The sequence below is a fragment of the Ochotona princeps genome, chromosome 10 (genome assembly GCF_030435755.1).
Source record: "Ochotona princeps isolate mOchPri1 chromosome 10, mOchPri1.hap1, whole genome shotgun sequence".
Classification (NCBI taxonomy): Eukaryota; Metazoa; Chordata; class Mammalia; order Lagomorpha; family Ochotonidae; genus Ochotona; species Ochotona princeps.
Genome location: NC_080841.1, coordinates 31,922,670 through 31,943,655, shown reverse-complemented (window position 1 = coordinate 31,943,655; position 20,986 = coordinate 31,922,670). Strand labels below are relative to the sequence as shown.

The window sequence follows — 20,986 nt, the reverse complement described above, 5'->3', positions numbered from 1 at the left end:
GGCTCTGGAGTCTCATGGGGCTGCAAGCTGGGAGCCCCCCCCCCCCAGCACATGTAGAAGACTTAGGGTCCCCGCTTTCTCTCACAAAGGAGGAGTGGGCTCCAGCTGGAAGATGCCGTGGGGCAGAGACCTGAGCCATCCCTGCAGACTCCCTGCTGCCAGTCCCATGTGGGGGATCCCATAATTACTGCAGGGACCACAGTGCCAGAAACCACTTGTCTTTACACGGTGTTTCTTTAATGTAGACGAAACACGTGCACATAGAAAAGCTGAAGAAATAAAACTAAATGACGTGTCACTCTGTATTTCTGGGATTATTCTTTATTTTTTTAAATGCAACTTTTAGTAGTTTTTAAAATACTTTTTTTTTTTTTTTTAAGAGAGGAGAAACCCAGAGAGAGAGAGCGTGCTCCTCTCTGCTGGTTCACTACCCAAACAGCTGCAACAGCTAGAACTAAGCCAATCTGAAGCCTGAATTTCTTGTGGGTTTCTCCCTCAGGTGAAGGGATCCAAGGTCTTGGACTATCCTCCGCTGCTTTCCCAGGCAGGGAGTTGATGGTAAGTGGCGCAGCCAGGACCCAACAGGCACCCATATGGGATGCTTGCCCTGCAGGCAGAGGCTTAAAGTCCCCCAGCTTCTCGGGTGCATCAAAGATAGGAATGATTGCGTTTGAAACTTTCATTTAGGATATTCTTATTTTCTCATACAAATCTCATTCCAAACATAGTATTACCTGCTCCTTGGGAAGCACTTAACACTGCACTGGTGGTTATGGGAATGGGTGTGTTGAATAGCGGTGTGGTAAGCAAGATCCCTTCACTAAGCATTCACTGTGAACTTGTAACTACCCTTCGTGACAGAGTTATTCCTGTTCAGGTCGAAAAACTGAGGCTGAGGCAGTGCAAAAGTGTCGACTGTCAACACTCCTTCCCACCCCTTGCCCTAGGCAGAGGACTTTGCTCATGACACAGTCATGGGGTTAGAATCTCTCATTGGAAAGCTGCCACATCTGGCAAGTTCCCTCCATGTACCTTTGAGTTGGGCTCTCTACCTTTCAAGTAGATGAAAATAAACATTTAAAAAATATGTTAACAAATAGAAATCAGGCTTAAGATGTGTCTTACTACACAGAAAAAATGCTGAGTTATACTCTAAAGGGTCACAGATTTCCATTTCAAAGATTTCTTTTCATTGGAAAGGCAAATTTACAAAGAGAGACAAAGATCTTCTATTCTCAGGCTCACTCCCCAAATGGCCACAATGGCAAGAGCCGAGCCAATCTGAAGCCAGGAGCTTCTTCCAGGTCACCCGTGCAGATGCAGGGTCCCAAACACTTGGGCCATCCTCTCTCTACTGCTTTCCCAGGCCACAAGCAGGGATGTGGATCAGAAGTGGAGCAGGTGGGAAATGAACTGGCACCTGTGATGGGTGCTTAGAGGTGGAGGATTAGCCAGTTGAGCCATCACTTTGGCCCCGCAGATTTCCATTTTCATTGGTGGGATTAAAGGCAGCGTGTGCTTTTTTATTGGCTATAATACCAAGTCTTTCTATAAGCATGGACTATTTGTATAATGACAAAACTAAATGCAAAAATGTATGCAAGGTAAGGCTCCCCCAAGAGGTTCCCGGGTCAGAGGGCTGGTAGCCAGTGGACCTGCCTGCCTTCTCAAGGTCCTGGCTGGTCTCCCGGGTGGCATCAGTTCTCACAAGAGATGTGTCTGCAGTTTAGAGATAAGCAGGGAGGCAAGGCCCAAGGCCTGCAATGGAAGAACCCAGGCAAGTGAAGACAGAAATGAAGCCTCAATCATTTTGGCTGAGGTGGATAGCAAGGGCACAGCGGTGGGCCAGGATGCAGGACAGAGCAGCTGCACCCTGGAATGCTGGGCAGTAGTGGAAGCCAGGTTGGGCAAGTCCTGGCAGCTTCGTGGCTGTGCCTACTGGCTCAGTACACTGACAGGCTAGGGCACGGGCACCCAGGGAGACTTGGGGGACATGGAGACAATACATCCTTGGCACCATGGCAGTAGCATATTGGTGTGTCCCCAGGGGCTGGGGAAACAGGTGAGGAGTGGTGGTGGTAACAGCAGGCCTCTCCTCTCCACATCTCTCAACATCCCCTCACAGGCACCTGCCTTGGATGCTCTGGGAACCACAACACCAAGAAAATGGACCTTCAAGGTCTGCGAGGTCATTCTACCAATGACTACAAGTCAAACAAAACATCAAAACTTTGTTCATAGAAAACTTAAGCTCTGGAAAACAACAGATCTCACTAAAGATCACCAAAATTCACCAGTTTCTGGCCAGCACTCAAGTCTCCAAACTTTTAGGGGTGCAAGAGCGACTTTGCTCCCTGTCCTAGGTGACCTGCGCTGGCTTGGGGGTTGTGCCACCACTAGGGTTATCAACAGAGTCTTCCATAACAGCCCAACATGCACACATCCAGCAAGCCATGGACCCGGGCTAGCCTCAGACCTGAGAAAGCAAGAGACCTAGAAGAGACACAGACCCAGGGCAACCATGGCCCTGGAAGTATAAGGCCAGAAGCGGGGAGCTGGACCCTTGACTCAGAGCCCGTGGGGCTCCAAGCTTCCGCCCGCAGGGTCTCGTCCATCCCCTCAACTGCCAGCCCAGCACATTCTCATACTTCAGCTGAGAACCCGGAGCCCCAGGAGGGATTGACAGCAACTTCCGGCCTCGGGGCTCACGTCAGCCGCCGGCGCCAGCGGCTTTGGGTCTTATCCAAGGTTCCTCCCACTAGTCCAGCAGGAGAAGGCGGGCCCTCGGCGCAGAATCGGTCGCGGATTGGTCCGCTCTGAGCCGCTGACTGAGGATTGGTTTCCAGGGCGTGGCGGGGCCACGTGGCCGGAGGCGCCGTCGCCGGCGCGGCCAGAGCATCCCGGGGTGAGCGTGGAAGCGAAGGGATTGTGCCAGGCTCACCCTAGTAGTGGTCAGAAGGTGCCCGGGATCTCCAAGATCAGGCCTTTCTCGCCGCGCCGCGGGTGGGCCCGGCACTTGCTGACGCGGAGCGGGTTCTTGCGGCTGCCCGGAGGCGCGGACCTGGCACCATGAGCGTGGGCTTCATCGGCGCCGGCCAGCTGGCCTGTGCGCTGGCGCGGGGCTTCACGGCAGCAGGTGAGCCCAGGGCGGCTGGAGTGAGCGGGCGGGGGAGCGGGCCCTGATCCGGATCGGAAAAGGGCTCTTCCTCATCAGCATGCATCAGTGAATAAATGGGGTGGGTGCAGTTTGAACCCCGTGGGGTTGACGAGGCGCTTGTTAAGAGCAGGTGCGCGCGTGAGACTTGGAGTAACCAAATCTGGCACTGTTTGGAACGACTGTGGTTCTAATTCGGCTTCCCCAGGGAAAACAATGGGAATGGGATGGAGCTGAGGGTGGGGGTCACGCTCCTTATCTGGCTCTAATTCTGCTAGGCATCCTGTCGGCGCACAAGATAATGGCCAGCTCCCCGGAAATGGACCTGCCCACCGTGTCTGCGCTCAGGGTAGGCGATGTCAAGAGGTGGTGGGGAAGAGGGTGGCGCGCCAGGCCAGGGAAGACCCGAGATGAGCTGAGTCCTGCTGGCCCATGGCTGGCAGTGACCTCCCACCAGCAACCTTGCCATCCTCCCACCCTCAGGGAGGGCCTCCATATGGGGGGTGCACCCCACTATGGGACAGGAGGCGGTACTGGAGAGGATCCACCAATAGCAACAACATATGGAAAGTACAGGCACAGGAGTACCCAACTAATGAGTCATTCTTCCTTGACCGCTAGTTGTGGGGTTTTAAAGTATGTAGTGCCCTGAGGCTGTTTCTTAGAATAATAGTAACTTTGTTATGCTGGGGCATGAATGCAGCAACCTTTTTTCTGGTTCACCCAGACCCTGAGCTGTGTGGCTAAGAGGGTGGCTAATGAGGCCAGGGACATAGTCCCTGATATTCCTGGCACCGGGAGACCTGGTTGCCCAGTTTGGGCCCACCTCTAGACTATATGGATTCTATGTAATTAACTGAACTAGTAGCTGGAGCTGGATGGGACCTGATCTGTCTCCGATGCACCCATTGGGTGCTGACATCTCGCTTTCCTCTGTGCCACGTTTCACCATGTGTGTCTTGGGTGTTAGAAGATTGGGGGCGGGCACTGAAGGGATAGCCTTTTCCTGGTTTCCATGGAGAAGTTTTCCAGGACTTAACGCCTGTGCTGACTTGTTCAGTAGCAGCAGCAGAACACTTTGTGTCCATTGAGGAGACAGGGCAAGGAATTGTAGGCAGCCGTTGGCAGAGTGAGCTTGACCAGGGTTCAGCAGCTCCAGGGCGGCCTGGGCTCAGCCAGGCTGCTCCAGCACCAGCCGCTTGGCTGTCTCGTCCTGCAGAAGATGGGTGTGAACCTGACCCGCAGCAACAAGGAGACTGTGAGGCACAGTGACGTGCTGTTCCTGGCCGTGAAGCCGCACATCATCCCCTTCATCCTGGACGAGATCGGGGCTGATGTGCAGCCCCGGCACATCGTGGTCTCCTGTGCGGCCGGAGTCACCATCAGCTCCGTGGAGAAGGTGCCCTTCTCAGTTCTGCTGCCCCTGGAGTGACCGTCAATGGGTGGGTGCGGGGTGTGGGTTGTAGGATGCAGGCCTCTCGCTCAGTCCCTGTCTTGCTGCTGTAGAAGCTGATGGCTTTCCAGCCGGCTCCCAAGGTGATCCGCTGCATGACCAACACACCTGTGCTGGTGCGGGAGGGGGCCACGGTGTATGCCACAGGCACACACGCCCTGGTGGAGGACGGCCAGCTACTGGAGCAGCTCATGAGCAGCGTGGGCTTCTGCACCGAGGTGGAGGAGGACCTGATCGACGCCATCACGGGACTCAGTGGCAGCGGGCCCGCCTATGTGAGGCCTCCCCTGCTTTCTCAGCCTTCCGAGAACGTGGGCAGTGGAGTGGGCTGGGGATAGGGCCAAGAAGGATGTGGCTGGCTGGCTGGTGGAGGCAGCTGACCCTGGGAGCTAGTTCTAGGGTCAGAAAAGGAAGACCCCAGGGAGGGCATTGAGTACCTGCTACCTGGGGCTCAGTGACTGTTTCCACAGGCATTCATGGCCGTGGACGCTTTGGCTGACGGTGGGGTGAAGATGGGCCTGCCGCGCCGCCTGGCAGTCCGCCTGGGGGCCCAGGCCTTGCTGGTCAGTACTTTTCCTCTTGCATGTTTGGGATCAGGGTGTGAGGTGTGGGTCCAGTGAGTAGATCAGAAAGCCACGATGGGGATTGGGCAGGTGCAGTGGGTGTGGGATAGCTTGTTCCATGTGTACCAACAATATCCTGTCCCCTCACTGTCCCTTTCTGCCACAGGGAGCTGCCAAGATGCTGCTGGACTCTGAGGACCATCCAGGCCAGCTCAAGGACAATGTCTGCTCCCCTGGGGGGGCCACCATCCACGCCCTGCACTTCCTGGAGAGTGGAGGCTTCCGCTCTCTGCTCATCAATGCAGTCGAGGCCTCCTGTACCCGAACACGGTAGGTCTACCTCGCTCCCCCTCTCAGTCCCTGGGCTGGGCACCATCTTGCAGACCCTGCCGTGCTGGGGCCTCTGAGTGGTGCCGGAGTCACCACAGCCTGTTAAACTTCGTGTAGTGAGGGGTCTGCAAGCCTCACTGAACTCTCACTGCATTTCTGACAGCCATGGTGTACCTAGATTTAGGAAGTTGAGATTCAGAAGCAGTTTTTCCAAGGTCAAACAGCAAATAAGCAATGAGAGCAGGATTCCACTTCTCACCTACGACTCCAGACCTATCATTTTCCACACTCTTTTCATAGGATTGCAGATAGCATTCATCGCTCTCCGCCTAGCTCAGTGTGAATGAGATAAATCAGACACACCGGCACTTAGTTGCGGAGGGTTGCTGAGGAGCCGGCAGGGGCGTTGGGTTTGGGCTGTAGGCCTTGGTGGAAGTGGAGCAGCAGGGCCTGGGGGCTCCCCACGCAGGGGAACTCTGGGCTTCACGTGGGCTTTGTCTGCAGAGAGCTGCAATCCATGGCTGACCAGGAGAAGATCTCCCCGGCGGCCCTGAAGAAGACCCTCCTGGACAGAGTCAAGCTGGAATCCCCGACCGTGTCCACGTTGGCCCCCTCCAGCACAGGGAAGCTCCTCACCAGGAACATGGCTCCGGGAGGCAAAAAGGACTGAGCAGCCCAGAGCCCCTGGCTGGGTGACGGATGCTGGAGGTCACACCCAGCCCTGCTCGCCACCCACCCACCGTGGGCATCAGGCTGGGGGACAGAACTCAAGCCAGAACCTGGCTTGGCAGGCATGCCAACGCTGCGTGGCCTACGCTGGAGCCCAAGGCAGGGTCAATTGGATGGTAGCAAAAGAGGCTGAAAAAAAAGCGTGTTCCTTCTTTTCTGTGATTCAAAAAATGGAGTGAGCAACTTAGAATCGTCACAGCCAATCAGAAGTGCACGGAATTCGACTGTGCTTACATTTCCCTTGGCTTTATAGGTATTCCAATTGCGAAGCATTATTCTGTGCTAAATTTTAACTCCTCTAGTAAAATGTATTTTTTATTCTGCTTTTCTCATGCTCCATATAGTCATCATTATGGAGGACCTCTCAAGTGTCATTAGTTCTGTGGGAGGGTCGCCCTCTACAGGGAAGAGGCCAGGATGCTGAGAGATGAGGGCCCAGGCCCAGAGGGCTCCCATCTCTGACGTTGGCCATTGCTCATGGCAGAACGGCGCCAGGCCCTCCGACCCAGGGGAAAGCTGGCTGTCCCCTACAGACCACATGGCTGTCAAACCTGCCCTCTCTTCTCTGGCCTGTGGGAAGTAGTGCACATGTGTACTGTTGTGCTGCCAGTGAGTGGTGGGGCTGTGGCCTTAGCCCTGAGCCCAACCTCCCAGAAGCCTGGGCTGGGTTGCCAGCTCCCTGAGCTCTTGGTGAGTTTCCTGCGCAGACTTACGTGGACCTGGTGCTCATCCACAGGAGTGTGCTGTCTGCCACACACCCAGGTTATTTTGACAGGCGTAGATGGCGCGAGTATTGGGACAGTGGGTTAAGCTGCCTATAGCAGCATTCCATATCAGTGTGCTGGTTTGAGTTCTGGCTACTCAACTTCTGATCTGGCTTTCCTGCAAAGGCAGTGGATGATGATCCAGTAATTGATCATCTGCCACCCATGTGGGAGACCAGCTTGGGTTCTGGTTTCCACCTGGCCCAGTCTGGCTGATGTGGGCATTTGGGCAGTAAACCAACGGGTAGAGGGTCTGTCTCACTCCTGTCAGCCTTTTGGATAAATATATAATTCTAAGAAAAAGAAAAGGTGGGTCCAGTGCAATAACCTAGTAGCCAAATCCTTGCCTTGCATCTGCCTGGGTCCCATATGGATGCTGATTTGTATCCCAGCTACTCCACTTCCCATCCAGCTCCCTGCTTGTGCCCTGGAAAAGCAGTAGAGGATGGCCCAAAGCCTTCGGACCCTGCACCCATGTGGGAGACCTAGAAGCTCCTGGCTTCAGGTCAGCTCAACTCTGGCTATGACAGCCACTTGGGGAGTGAACCAGTGAACAGAAGATCTGTCTCTCCTCTCTGTATATCTGCCTTTCCAATAAAAAAAAATCATAAAAAAGAAAAGGCATACACAATTAATCAGTGAAAGTTCAAGTCTTAGATCTTGGCACTTTGAACTCCACAGCCTTGGAAAAGTTCTAGAATGTTTCTGACTTCCAGGGTAGAATTGGCTCAAGAAAAAGTCAGGAATGGGGCCCAGCGCGGTGGCCTAGCATCTAAGGTCCATGCCTTGCATGCGCCAGGATCCCATACAGGTGCTGATTCTAATCCAGCTCCCTGCTTATGGCCTGGGAAAGCAGTCGAGAACAGCCCCATGACATCCGCATAGGAGACCCAGAAGAGGCTCCGGGCTCCTAGCAGCCGCTTGGGAAATGAATCAACAGATGGAATCTCTTCCTTTGTTTCTGCTCTCTGTATATCTGACTTTCCAATAAAAATTAAAAAATTTTTTAATTATTTTGACAGTCTTTACATAGTTGATTAGTGGACAAAGGATCTAGGGTTGCAGGAAAGTGAGTAAGACCATTGTTTCTACATTATTATTTGTATCTGGGTAAAGAAAATAAATCTTTTTAAAAAGTCAGGAATGTGATAGGCCCTTCCTCCCAATGGTGCTTCCCTTCCCCCCAGCTGCCAGGGCAGCTTGCCAGTTCCCTCCTACCATGACCAGACCTGGCAGCCCCGGGGTGCTCCTCCCCAGACAGCCGCACAGCTCACAGCTCTTTGTCAGCAGTTCACACACTCTGATTCTGGCCTCAGGCACTGGCTGTAATTGCTTTTTTGGGTTTTTTTCTCCCAGAAAAGTGAAGGAAAGCTGGAAGAGCTTTTAAATAAGTAGCCCTAAAAGATGAATAAACATGTCCCTGGAGCAGATCTGCACGCTGGGAAGAAGCATGAGGAAAGATGCTGGACACACTTGAGGGCAACGCCCAGCACGCCCACGCAGGTGCTGCTGCGCACCCACTAGGATGAGTTCAGTTACATCTTAACAGGCTCTTTCAGGGCAGTGACACCCTTCATGTACTACTGTCAGGGATGCAGACTGGTACAACCACTTGGGAAAAGTGGCAGCTTCTCCCAGGATAACACGGAGTTCCTGTAAGATCCAGTCATCCCACTCCAGCCACCCCTACCCCCGCCACCACCTCCTTCCCAGGAAAGAAGCCCACGCTCACACAAAGCCCTGCCGAGGCGCATGGCAGCATTGCTAAGGACAGCCTGTGTAGGGGGGAGGGGTGGCAGCCCAGGTGAAGCACCCCTAGGGAAGCTGCAGGGGGTGCTGGTTCGGGTCCTGGCTCTTTCACACTTCCAGTCCAGCTTCCTGCTGATGTGCTGGGTGGCAAGGGGTGGGGGCTCAAGGCCCTGGTTCCTGCCACCCACGGTGGGGACTCAGCTGGAGTCCCAGCTCTGATACAGAAGATGAACGATGCTGTCTCACTCTCACTTTCTTGCTCTTGCTCTTATTCTCCCTGTATTTTTTTAAAAGATTATTTATTTTTATTGCAAAGTCAGATATACAGAGAGGAGGAGAGACAGAGAGGAAATGCTTCCATCTGTTGATTCACTTCCCAATTGGCTGCAATGGCTGGAGCTGGGCTGATCCGAAGCCAAGAGCCTGGAGTCTCCTCCAGGTCTCCCACACGGGCATAGGGTCCCAAGGCTTTGGGCCGTCCTCACCTGCTTTCCCAGGGCATAAGCAGGGAGCTGGATGGGAAGCAGGGTCTCTGGGATTAGAACCAGTGCCCAACAAGAAAAAAAAAATTAAAGAAACAGAAACAATTAAAAAAAAAAAACTGGTGCCCATATGGGATCCCACCTCGTTCAAGGCGAGGACTTTAGCCTCTAGGCTACTGCTCCAGACCCTCTCCCTGCATTTTTAAGTTTTTTAAAAATAGCCAAAGGATGGGAACAGCCCAAATGTCCATTGGCCAATGAACAGGTAAGGAAAATACATTATATCTACACAATGGACTATCAGGAGAAGAGTTCATGGAAACTGAATTACAAGAGAAGTTTATTTTGCTACCAAAAAAAAAAAAAATTAAACCCTGTATATCTATACAGAGGGTCTCCCAAAAGTTCATGGACAATACATACTCCTCAAAAGCTGCATGGATGTGTGGCAGTGAACGTGTCTTTTAATTTCATTTTCCGTGAACTCTTGCAAGTGTCCTTGTGTGATCCAACAAGGAAAGGGAACAAGTGCTGCCCTGCCACACCTTGACGCGCCCGAGAGGCGTGCTGAGTGACGGAAGTGAAGCCAGCTACTCGGCCTGCAGCTTATTCTGTTCCTCTGTAATAAGCACCACACACAAGCGTGGGGAGACGGATATGGCGTTGCCAGGGCTGGAGTGGGAGTGGGATGTGTGCAGGGTTGCTGATCAAAAGCTAAATGATTCCAGACAGGTTACGTCATGCAGTAAGTCTATGGACAGCACTGCAGAAAGTTCATAAAGAAACAGAATTCAAAGGTCAGTTTATTGTGGTGTAAAATATGTTTGAAATTTGTGCAGTTTTCTAGTGCATTGCCATGAGCTTTCTGAAGTACTCTCACATAGAGTGTGAATTTTTTTTCTTTATTTAAAAAGATTGATTTGTATTTATTTGAAAGAGTTAAAGGGAGAGAGATCTTCCATCTGCTGCCTCACTATCCAAATGGTTGCAACCCGTGGGACTGGGCCAGACCAAAGCTAGGAGCTAGGAGCCTCATTTGGACCTCCCTTGTGGGTGCAGGAGCCCAATCACTTGGGCACTTTTCTGCTGCTTTCCCAGGTGCATTAGCAGAGAGCAGGATCAGAAATGGAGTAGCCAGGACTCGAACCTGGCACCCATATGGGGTGCTTGTGTAGCAGGTAGCAGCTTAACTTGTTGTGCCGCAACATCAGCCCCAAATTGTGTGCTTAAATAGGTAAATTTTGCCATGTATAAATTATATTCAGCAAGGTTTTTAAAAATAAAATGCTCAAGTCTTTTTTTAAACTTTTTATTTTTTAAACTTTATTGTTTTAGAGATTTATTTATTTTTGTTTGAAACTCAGATTTACAGAGAGGAGAGTCAGAAAGATCATCTGCTGGTTTACTCCCCAAATGGTCGCAAGGGCTAGAGCTGAGCCAATCTGAAGCCAGGACCCAGGAACTTCTTCTGGTCTCCCACCCAGGTCCCAAGGCTTTGGGCCATCCTTCACTGCTTTCCCAGGCCACAAGGAAGGAACTGGATGGGAAGTGGAGCAGCTGGGACACTGCCCTTCACCTCTGAATTGTAGTGAGGTATAAGCAGGGCCAGATTTGGCAAGGTGACTGGAGCCCTGTTCTTTTCCAGGGAGATGTCAGAGGGTCATTCCTTGAAGAGCATCGTTTCTGGTCCCCTCTCCTCAGGACCTCAGGCTTGGTGGAGAGGGAGAGTGGCGCTGGAGTTTGGGAAACACCCAGAACCTCTTCTACTACTGCCACCTCCTCACAGGACTGACCAGCCATGGGGTGTGGCCAGAGCCAGGACTGGCAAGTACCTGAGGTGGTACAAGGTGTCCACAGCTTGCCAGACCATGGGCAGAGGTCTAGACCTAGCTCTCTCATTCCCCTAGGTACCCCCATCTCCCTGGGGAAGCCTCCAAGTGGCAACTGCAAGGACTGACCCCCCTCCAGGGGTCAGCACAGCCTTTTCATGCAGTGCAGGTCAAGTGTGCCTCGGTGTCATGTGGCCCATGAGCCTGGGTGGGCCTGCCATTTAGACCCTCTGCTCTGAGTTGTTCCACGGTGGAGTGCAGCCCTAGATGTGGGAGATGGGGCAGGTGTGGCAGGGAGAAGCAGGCAGAGAGGGCTGAGAAAACAGGGAGTCAGGTGGGAGCTGGGGATGGGCCTGGATGCCAGGAGCCAGAGTCCTCAGCCAGGGATGGTTGGGTGCGCCGTGTAGGTGCTGTCCTGGGGCAGGCCCAGCGGCCGCCCTTGGCTCTGCTCTGCACTGTGTGTGTGGGAGTGGGATGGCACCTGGTCAACCGCTGCCACTTTTGTCCGTTGCCTCCAGGGAGAGGAGTCTGCTCTGCTGCAGTGCAAGCCTTACCCCAAGCTGAGCTGCCATCTTCATGCCAGCGTGAAGGCCCCTTCTTGCCTGGGTCACTGCCTATATTCCAGGGCAGCCCCACCAATAGCCCTCAGTGCCTGGGGGCTGCTCCCAGGGCCGTATATGGCTCTTCTGTCCTAGTTGCTAAGGACAGAGGGCATACTTCCTTTGAGGCTGACTTCCCCTCGCTTTCTTAGCTCATCTTATTTTCAATCCTGATTTTGGTAGTCCAGAAACTTGCTGTTTGCTGCTGTCACTCCAGGCCTTGTGGGAACAGATACACCCTCCTCCTTCCCCAGCATCCCGATGTGGCTGTTGCTAAGCAACGCTCCCCAGAGAGACTTTGGCAGGTCTTGTCCAAACAGCTGAAAGTCTTCACCTGCATGCTGCTTTCACCAGCAAAGCGTTTGGAGCCAGACCCAAGAGAACATCACCACAATATGTGACCAGCAGCATTTTAAAAAGGCCCATGCCAGTGTGGCTAGCATACTACTTGGAGTGCAAGATAGACAGACAATGCAAAATTAGATAAACTTGGGCTGGTGCCATGGCCCAGCAGGTTCCACAGACATCTGTGATGTCCCATATGGACACCATATTGAGTCCCAGCAGCTCCACCTCTGATCCAGCTTCCAGCCAAATGCCTGGGAAAGCAGTAGAAGATGGCCCAAGTGCTTGGGCCCTTGTACCAGGATGAAGCTCCTGGCTTTGATCTGGCCCAGCTCCAGGTGGTTGCAGCCATTTGGGGAGTAAACCAGTGGATGGAAGATCTTTTTCTCTGCATCTTTTTCTCGCTCTGTAATTCTATCGGTCAAATAAATCAATAAAAACAGTTTACTAAAAAATTAGATATACTCTAGAAGGACTCACAAACAAGCAACAAAAGGGGTTTGGAAGAGAGGCAGGAGAATGTGGCCAATGGAGTGGGGCAGGAGAGGAGTGTTGCTTTACACAACTTGGGTATTGTGTTGATTAGGACTCCTGCAGAGCTGTGGTTTACAGTATGTCTGGGTACCACTGGGGGCTGCCAGGCTGCCCTGGCCATGCTGTGCCCCAGCAGAGCATGTGGCCCAATGGGGACAGGCCTGGTGCACACCCTTGGCTTGTCCACTCTGGTCTCGAGCTGTTCCAGAACGCTCAAGGCAGAGAGCATCTCCCGCAGCCAAGACGAGTAGAAGGGTGGCCTGCCCACCCCCTTCTCTCCTCACCAGCCTGTCTTCTGTGCAGTTGGTCTCCAGGATGGGCTGGAGCCCCCAGCTTGGCTCCTGTGCCAACACTCCCCACACCTACCATGCAGGGTAATCTGCTGTTCACCTGTCTCCTGCCCTAATCTGGGAGCTCCAGGCGGGGCTGGCACTAGCGTTCATGCTCTGTCAATGGAACTGTAATGCTAATTGTCGATACTGGAAGGGAGACTAGCCAAAACACAGCTGTGCTGCTGCCCAGTCTACATAGCTGGATACATACAGCCATGAGTGCCAGCTTTCCTGCCCGACCTAAAGCGGGCCTTTGGTCTACCAGGTTGAGAGACTCGTGGGCGGCTCCCAGCCACTCTGGGACCTGGCGGCCCATGGTTTGGATGTGACTTGCCTCTATGCAGTGCATGCTCACCCACGACACAGTGAGGGCTGTGCTGGCGCCCCACGGCAGGGTGTGAAGTCCTGTCCGTCCTCTCTGTCGCAGGGACTCTCTGTCATGGCAGCCCACACCTGCCCAGCTGGCAGCCTGAGAGCCTCTTCAGGACTTGGAGTCCTGAGGACAACCTGCCAACTCCTGCTTCTCGGGGCTCCTTCAGGTGAGAGGGAAACATCCAGGGAATGTGTAAGCGAGGCCGGGGTGGCTGCAGCACAGTGCTTGGAGGGATTGTGGGTTAGTGTGCTGCTTGGCAGTGACGGCTGCTGCAAAAGGTGGTGTGGGCGGCTGGAGCAGCTGCACCTGAGGCCTGGGTTGACCTTGGAAGCTTGTTGATGGACTGAACACACTTCTATCAGGTCAGTTAGTATGATTCTGGTCACAGAGTCATGACCCGAGTTCTAATCCTCACTGGCTGTGTGACTTCAGGCAAGGAAAGAGTCCATTTCCTCTGCAACGTATTCTTATTTCACGAAGAATGGAAAATGCACCTTCCTGGCCGGGGCTTCTCATAAGGTGCCCATCTCGGGCTCCTCATAGCCTAGTGGCCCCTCAGCAGCTGAGTGGGTGGTCCTGCCAGTCAACTCTCCTTCCGCAACTCCAATGCCATGGCCTCTTTTTCCTAAGACCGGAAGCCAGCTCATGGCTCAGGCCCAGCTGCCCCTCGCCCCACATGTGGAAAGCCTCTTAATAAGCACATTTGTTCTTCCCACATGCTAGACAGTATTATACATGCAGGACACATGATCTCAGGTAGTCTTTATTTTTTTAAAAGAGATTTATTTATCTGAAAGGCAGTTATAAAGAGAAGGAGACAGAGAGAGATCTTCCATCTGCTGGTTCACTTCCCAAATTGCTGCAACAGCTAGAGAAGGGCCAGATTGAAGCCAGGAGACTCCTCCAGGTCTTCCACATGGTTAGCAGGAGCCCAAGCACCTGGGCCATCTTTTGCTGCTTTTTCAGGCCATTAGTGAGGATCCAGATAAAAAAACAATGGGGCCCAGCACTGTGGGCTAGTGGCTAAAGTCCTCACCTTGAACGTGCCGGGATCCCATATGGGCTCCGGTTCTAATCCCGGCAGCTCCACTTCCCATCCAGTTCCCTGCTTGTGGCCTGGGAAAGCAGTCAGGATGGCCTGAAGCCTTGGGACCCTGCACACACGTGGGAGACCCGGAAGAGGAAGTTCCTGGCTCCTGGCTCCGGATCGGCTCAGCACCGGCTGTTGCGGTCACTTGGGGAGTGAATCATCGGACGGAAGATTTTCCTCTCTGTCTCTCCTCCTCTCTGTATATCTACCTTTCCAATAAAAATAAATAAATCTTTAAAAAAAATGGGGCAATTGAGACACAAACCAGGGCCCATAGGGCATGTTGGTGTCACAGGCAGCAGTTTGGCCCACTATGCTACAATGCCAGGCTCCATTCTTTTCAATCAACTGTGTGTGGGGTAAGGGGTGGCAAAAAAGATAAAGCTGTCATCCATTGGTTCACTCTCCAAATGCCCACAACTAGGCTAGAAACTCCACCCAGATCACCCACACGGCAGCAGGAATCCAGTTCCTGGGGTTCCCACCTACCTCCCAGCAGCTGCTGTGGCAGGAAGGTGGAGTCAGGAGCCGGGGCATCACTGCAGGGTGGGGGCACCCTGGCCCATGTCTAAACTGTGCTCTGTGGTCATTCTGATGTAGGTATTCTCCAGTTGTAGCCCTGGGGAAATTGAGACACGGAGCAGGTACACGTACAGGCTGAGCACTGCCCTGTGCTGCCTCAGGTTGGCACTGCCATCCTCACTGCTCTCTCAGGGTGGGCACACAAGGGAACAACTGGGAAAACAGGCTGGGCGGGAAGCTGGGAGTGCAGCTGTGGAGCTCCTGGCCAGGACCTGGGACTGGAAACTAGAAAGGGGGGGTGGGAGGGGGTGGACAGTTCTTTAGGTTCCCAGGAGACCAAGAACACAAGCTGGGGTGGGCATGGCCATAACGCAGCCTTTGCCAGCGGCAGGCCTGTTTCTTTTCTTTGTTTTTTTCTTTCTCTTTTGTGTTTGTTTCCACATTCTCTGTTTTCCTTCCTGTATCTGGAGGAAGGGGAGAAACAAAGGGAGAAGCCACACCCAGTCTCCCGCCCATCCTGGGTCCCCAGTGTGGGGCATACTCCGAGGGTCCTGCTCAAGCAGTTTTGATAGTTCAGCAGTTCTGAATTGCTGCCAGTCTCGCCATTCCAAGCACGATGAAATCTCTTTAGAATCCACTGGCTGATAGAGTTCAACTTAGTGTTTCCACTTGCCCAGATTTTCACTGCCAAAACTTGGCTGGGGTAGTTGATTGATTTGTTCTGCCCTCTGTTGTGGTACCAGGTGTCCTATGCAGGCTCCAATAAACTGCCATATCCTCCATGTGCACCTGGATATGCTGTTCACTGCTTCGACTGAGCCCCTGAGGAGGCTCAGCTCTGACACATGCACTCCACTGCCAGACCATGGAACCTGCTATGCTCTTCACGGTTGGGGTTCTGAATTCAGCGGTTCGATGGGGGGATGCAGAAGGACTTTTTGATTTTAGGACAGTGAGCATAGGATTACAATTGATAGGATAACATCTGTATGAGAACAACTGAATGGATAGCATTTGAATGAGAACTCTTGGTGGGGTATACAAAAGAAGAGTTCCAAACAAGGGTTTGGAAATAGTTGATGGGTTCCGTAGATAAGCTCAACACCTCTTCCCTTATCCTATGTGACCCTCAGTGTACAAAAGTCTGATGCCAGTAGTAAACTTCGGCTATTGACCATCAGTCAATAGTCCATGTGTGTTAATTTCAGGCTCTGTGCACCAAATCCATCACTACAGGACAGCGAACAGGGGCATCCTCAAAGAAACTTCGTCTGAAATGATCCCAGACTGGATTCTTGTGTGTGCTTGCCAGCACAAGGTCTGGCACAGACTGTCGCCCCAATCAGCCTATGCATATACTGATGGTTGCAATTGCTGGGTCAGTTCTGCCTCCAGCACCATCTTCTACACAAACCAATGGGTGTTGGAGCCGAACCTGATCCTGCCCACCACACACTCGGCCCTCACACAAACCAGTGGGAGCTGCAGCCTAGGCAGAGCAATAAGTCCTACCAGACCTACCCCCTGCCAGTATGTACAGCAGACTGGTCCAGTCTGTCCCACATCCCATTCAGGTGTCATACATGTCAATGGGCACTGAAGCCTAGTTCAACCCAACCAGCTCCACCATGCAGCTCACACACATTCCAATGGGTGCCACTCTCTGTCTAGCCATGCCTGCCCCAGTCCTGGTTTTCCTGCTCACCAGTCAGAGTGGCAACCCAAGAGTGAGGTGCCCACTATTTCTCTAATGGGCCCATTCCCAGATCATGTACTCTCCAGGTGGTTCTACAGTTTGTTTGTTTTTTAAATCTTTATTTATTATTATTATTATCATGATACAGTAAAGAGGCTCCTGTGATTTCCCTTATCCCCTCCCCAATTCCCACCCCCCAGTTCCTCTATATCATTACTAAAGTATAGTTCTTCATACACAGTCATATGTCCATCATTGTGGGCATGGACAATGGCAGAGAGTTCAGCATCTTATTATCAAGATATAATAGTTTCATTGTAAGTCCATCTTTGTCTGGAAGTAGTGCTGCAGTTTGGCTTGACAGATTTAGCCCCCTGTGCCAGCATCTGCCAGCTGATGCTGTGGCAGAGCCCAACTAATTCACATCCACTCTGACTTATGCTTGCATTAGTAGGAACAGTTAACCCAGCCTGGCTTTTCCCTGGTCCAGCTCACATGGGGCCAACAGGTATTGTAGCTCTGCCTGGTCTGGTCTGCCCCCATTCCAACTCACCCTCTCCAGTGGGAGTGGTGATCCAGCAGGGAAGCCCCATGCAGCCCCACTACTGCTTTTGTCCCATCCACCACCCCTGGGTCTCATGTGTGCTGATTGGGTGCCGTGACCCGGTCTGGCATGGCCTGCCTCACCTCGGCATTTGCCAGTGGGTGCTGTAATCTGGCCCAGCCTGGCCCATCCCCAATTTGAGCACATGTTTGTGGGAGTTACAGCTTAGCCCAGCCTAGCAGGCACCCAGTCCCAGCCCTCATGTGTACTGGCATGTGTTGCGACCCAAAGTGGCCCAACCCACACGCCAGTCTGGTGCTTGGATTCGCCAGCGGGTGATGTGAACTGGCCCTGCCTGGTTTGCCCCCGACCTGCACCCTGACCATTCTCTGGCCTGGTCTAGGCTGCTCCCTATCGTGGTTCTTGTGCTCACCTGCAGGGACTGTGTCCTGACAGAGGGTTTCCCAAGCTCCTCCATCAGAACCTCTCCCAGTGCCAGATGCTATGCACAAGGGTGGGTCCATGGGCCAGCCCTACTCAGTCTACCTGCTGATCTAGGAGGAACAATGGCCTTTCCTGATAGACTTTCAACCCTTTCTGGTTATTATTGTTGGGTGTTACGGCCCAGTCTAGCCTGGTCCACACCCAGACAGAGCTCACACATGGTTCAGCAGGGGCAAAAACCTAGCTAAGCCTATCCTATACCTACCCTGGCTTTCACGAGCACCAGTGGGTGCTGGAGTCTAGTCCAGTCTGGTGCACTCAGCCCCAGTCCACACTTGTGCCAAGGGACACTGCAGCCATGTCCTGACCAGAATGTGACTTCCATTCCAGCCCCTACAATTACCAGTGGCTACCACAACCCAGCCAGGATGTCCCCTTAGCTCCCCAACCAGGGCTGTTCTCAGCTATTGATCTTGCACGTGGCAGTGGTTGCTCTGATCCAGCTTGGCCTAGTCCCTCACCTGTCATGACCTTTGCCTTTGGATGCTGTAGCCTGGCCTGACCCAGCTGGGCAGGCCTGTTTCTGAGGGCACTGGTAAGTCTACTCTGGCAGGCATAGACTTACTTCTTGTCTTTGGAATTAAGAGAAAGCAAAAAGGAACGGGCTTCTGTGGTATGCCTTCCACTCCCCACAGCGCTCCTGTGTTCTCAATGCCTGCAGCCACCACTGCCCTGCACCGTGCGACCACTGCCCCGCACCTGCTCCTGAAACCATGCCCAGCTGCCTCTGCACCTCGGCACTCCGTACAGTCAGGCATTTCTCACTAACATTATGTGCTCTGTTGTAGCGCTGTTGAGCTGACAAGGCTCTGGGGTCACACAGTGCATCCTACAGGATCCCACGGCCTTCCTGGGAGGCAGGGCTGAGAGGTAACCCCATCTCACACCCAGAAGCCCAGGACACCCCTGTAAGGCTACTAGGGGAGCTGGTGCCCAAATCCCAGCCTCTGGATCCAAGTCCTCTTTTCAGCTGTTCCCACCAGCTCACACCCTTAAACTGATCTTCAGCAGCCCATGCCCTGGTCCTCACTGCCCAGACAGAAGAAAGGCCCCTTCATGCCACTAGAGGGCACCAGGAGTCAACCAGGGCAGTCCCAGTGAAATCCTGGCAACCTGGGCCCTGAGGGAAAAAGGAATCAAAACAAGGCCCAGGTGTGGCTGGTAACTCCTAGACTTAGGGAAGCACCTGACTGCATCCCCACAGTTTCCTCCAGGACTGTCAGGCAGCCATACCCCTGCTGCCCGTGGACCTACCAGCCTTGTCCTAGGCCCAGGCTGCAAGTGTCTGCCGTGCCCCAACTCCTTGGGTCATCCGGCTCCATGCTGCCTGAGTTACTCTGCAGAGTTACGGCATCAACCCCCTGGAACCCCTGGGAGAAGTGAGAGAACAGTCTCCACCTGGGAGGACTGGGCTGAGGCAGCAGCAAGGTGGAGCTGGGCCTGGCATCCTGCAGATGAATGGAGGCTGCTGTTGTGCTCATCTCAGTCCCTGAGGAACCTGGGACACAGAGCTAAGCTGGGAGGATGTGCCGGAACTGGGTTCTGCTGTGAGTGGCCCTGCGTAGCCCCGGCTGCAGGTCCCATTCCCAGAGTTGCTGACCAGCGGCCTCCTTTTGGGAACGAAGGGAGTGGAGAGGAGCAAGCACATGGGGGGGGGGCTTCACTTCCAACTTCATCATCTTCAGCTCTGCAAGACCCTTGCTCATCCTGACCACAGACCCCCATATCTCTGTGCCCCGCCTTCAGCTGACCCACTTTCCTCCAGAAGCCCCTCCTCCTTCCTCACCACCTGTCTACACACGACGGACTCTTGTCCCCCTCCCTAGCCTCAGGGCTGGTCTCTGGGGACTCCATGGTGGGGCCGCCCCCACACCCACTGTAGGACCCACTACCCAACTCTCTCCTTGGACTTGGAGCTGACAAAGCCTTCTTCAGTTGAATGTTGCTGGGGCTAGCATCGTGGCACAGGGGTTCAGCTGCCACTTGGGATGCCCACATCCTGCATTGGAGCACTGAGGCCCTGCCACCCTGCCACCCTAGCCCACCCTGCCATACTAGTCCAGCCCTGGTTGTTGCATCCATTTGGTGAATCGAACCAGTGGCTAGCTGGGTGGAAGATTTCTCTTTCTCTGTGTGACTCCGCCTTTCAAATGAGAAACCAATTTTTATTCTTGTTTGAAAGATAAATTTACAAAGAAAAGGAGATACAGAGAAAAATCTTCTGTCTGCTGGTTCACTCCCCAAATGGCTACAATGGCTAGAGCTGAGCCGATCTGAAGCCAGGAGCTCCTTCCAGGTCTCCCACGTGGGTGCAGGGTCCGAAGGCTTTGGGCCATCCTCTACTGCTTTTCCAGGCTACAAGCAGGGAGCTGGATGGGAAGTGGGGCTTACTGGGACATGAATCTGTATGGAATTCCAGCTCTTGCAAGGTGAAGATTTTGTCATTGAGGCATTGTGTTGAGCCCAAGAAAGTATATTTTAAAAACAAAACCAAAAACAAAACAGAACATGACAAAAACTACAATTGAAGCTGATTGTAGCCAGCAGCTAACTAACATTTCCAGGAGTCCGGTGACTAGGCAGCACATACTTACCAAGATCTTATTTGAGACACATAAAATGTACATTGTTCACACACCAGGGCCCCAACGTAGCAATGTCCTTATTGGAGACATTTGGGGCCAGCCCTGAGAAGTGGAGCCCAAGGTGACCACAGGGCTAAGGGGGCAGTGGGAGAGGGAAGAGAGGAAAGAAGGCATGTTTAGAAGCTTGCCTGTACTCCGCCGTGAGAGGTTCAATGAGGTGTGTGGCCAGCAGCACCTGCTGGGTCCCTCCTGCGTACATGTATTCCTTGAGTTGCTAATTCGTTGAGGGCACCTTGAGCACCCTCTGTGTGCCAGCGCACGTCTTTGTCTCCTGATGTCTCCCCTGGCCTGCTAGTGAAGACAGGGCTGAAAAGAGATCACTGCCAAGTGCCGACGACAGGACAAGATGCAGAGGCTGAGGGCTCCCTGGAAGTAGCACTGGTGTTAGAAGAGCTGTGGGCCATCTGCAAAGATAGTCTGGGCGGCAGGGATGGCAAGGAGTGGCCCTCAGGTGAGTGACAGGTGCTCTCGGAGTCCAGGAGTGCAGTGGGTCACCCTTGCCAGTACGGGCAAGTCCTTTCCTTTCCGGTGTTGAGAATGAGGAGAGGAACACGTGTAGTGCTGGGGTAACTGTAGCACAAAGTTTGGGTTCTGGGAAAGTAGTGCAGCTATAGGAGGTGGGGCAGTCTCATTTCTGCCTGGGGAAGAAAGCTCTGAGAATGTGGAGCACCATGCCTTGTGCCTTGCAGCCGTCCTTCCGGGTCAAGGATGAGGGGGCTAATGGAAAAAGGTAACCCCACGGCTTCGGA

The 20,986-nt window shown here is 53.2% G+C and overlaps 1 protein-coding gene across 1 annotated transcript; it reads left to right on the top strand.

The window, feature by feature from the left end:
- The first annotated feature begins 2,927 nt into the window (after positions 1 to 2,927).
- On the top strand, positions 2,928 to 6,556 carry PYCR2 (pyrroline-5-carboxylate reductase 2). The gene is made up of 7 exons (XM_004578602.2): positions 2,928 to 3,136; positions 3,433 to 3,503; positions 4,374 to 4,553; positions 4,661 to 4,882; positions 5,078 to 5,170; positions 5,337 to 5,500; positions 6,005 to 6,556. The coding sequence occupies exons 1-7, from the start codon at positions 3,070 to 3,072 to the stop codon at positions 6,168 to 6,170; spliced, it is 963 nt and encodes a 320-aa protein (XP_004578659.1). The 5' UTR covers positions 2,928 to 3,069; the 3' UTR covers positions 6,171 to 6,556.
- The last annotated feature ends 14,430 nt before the right edge of the window (positions 6,557 to 20,986 follow it).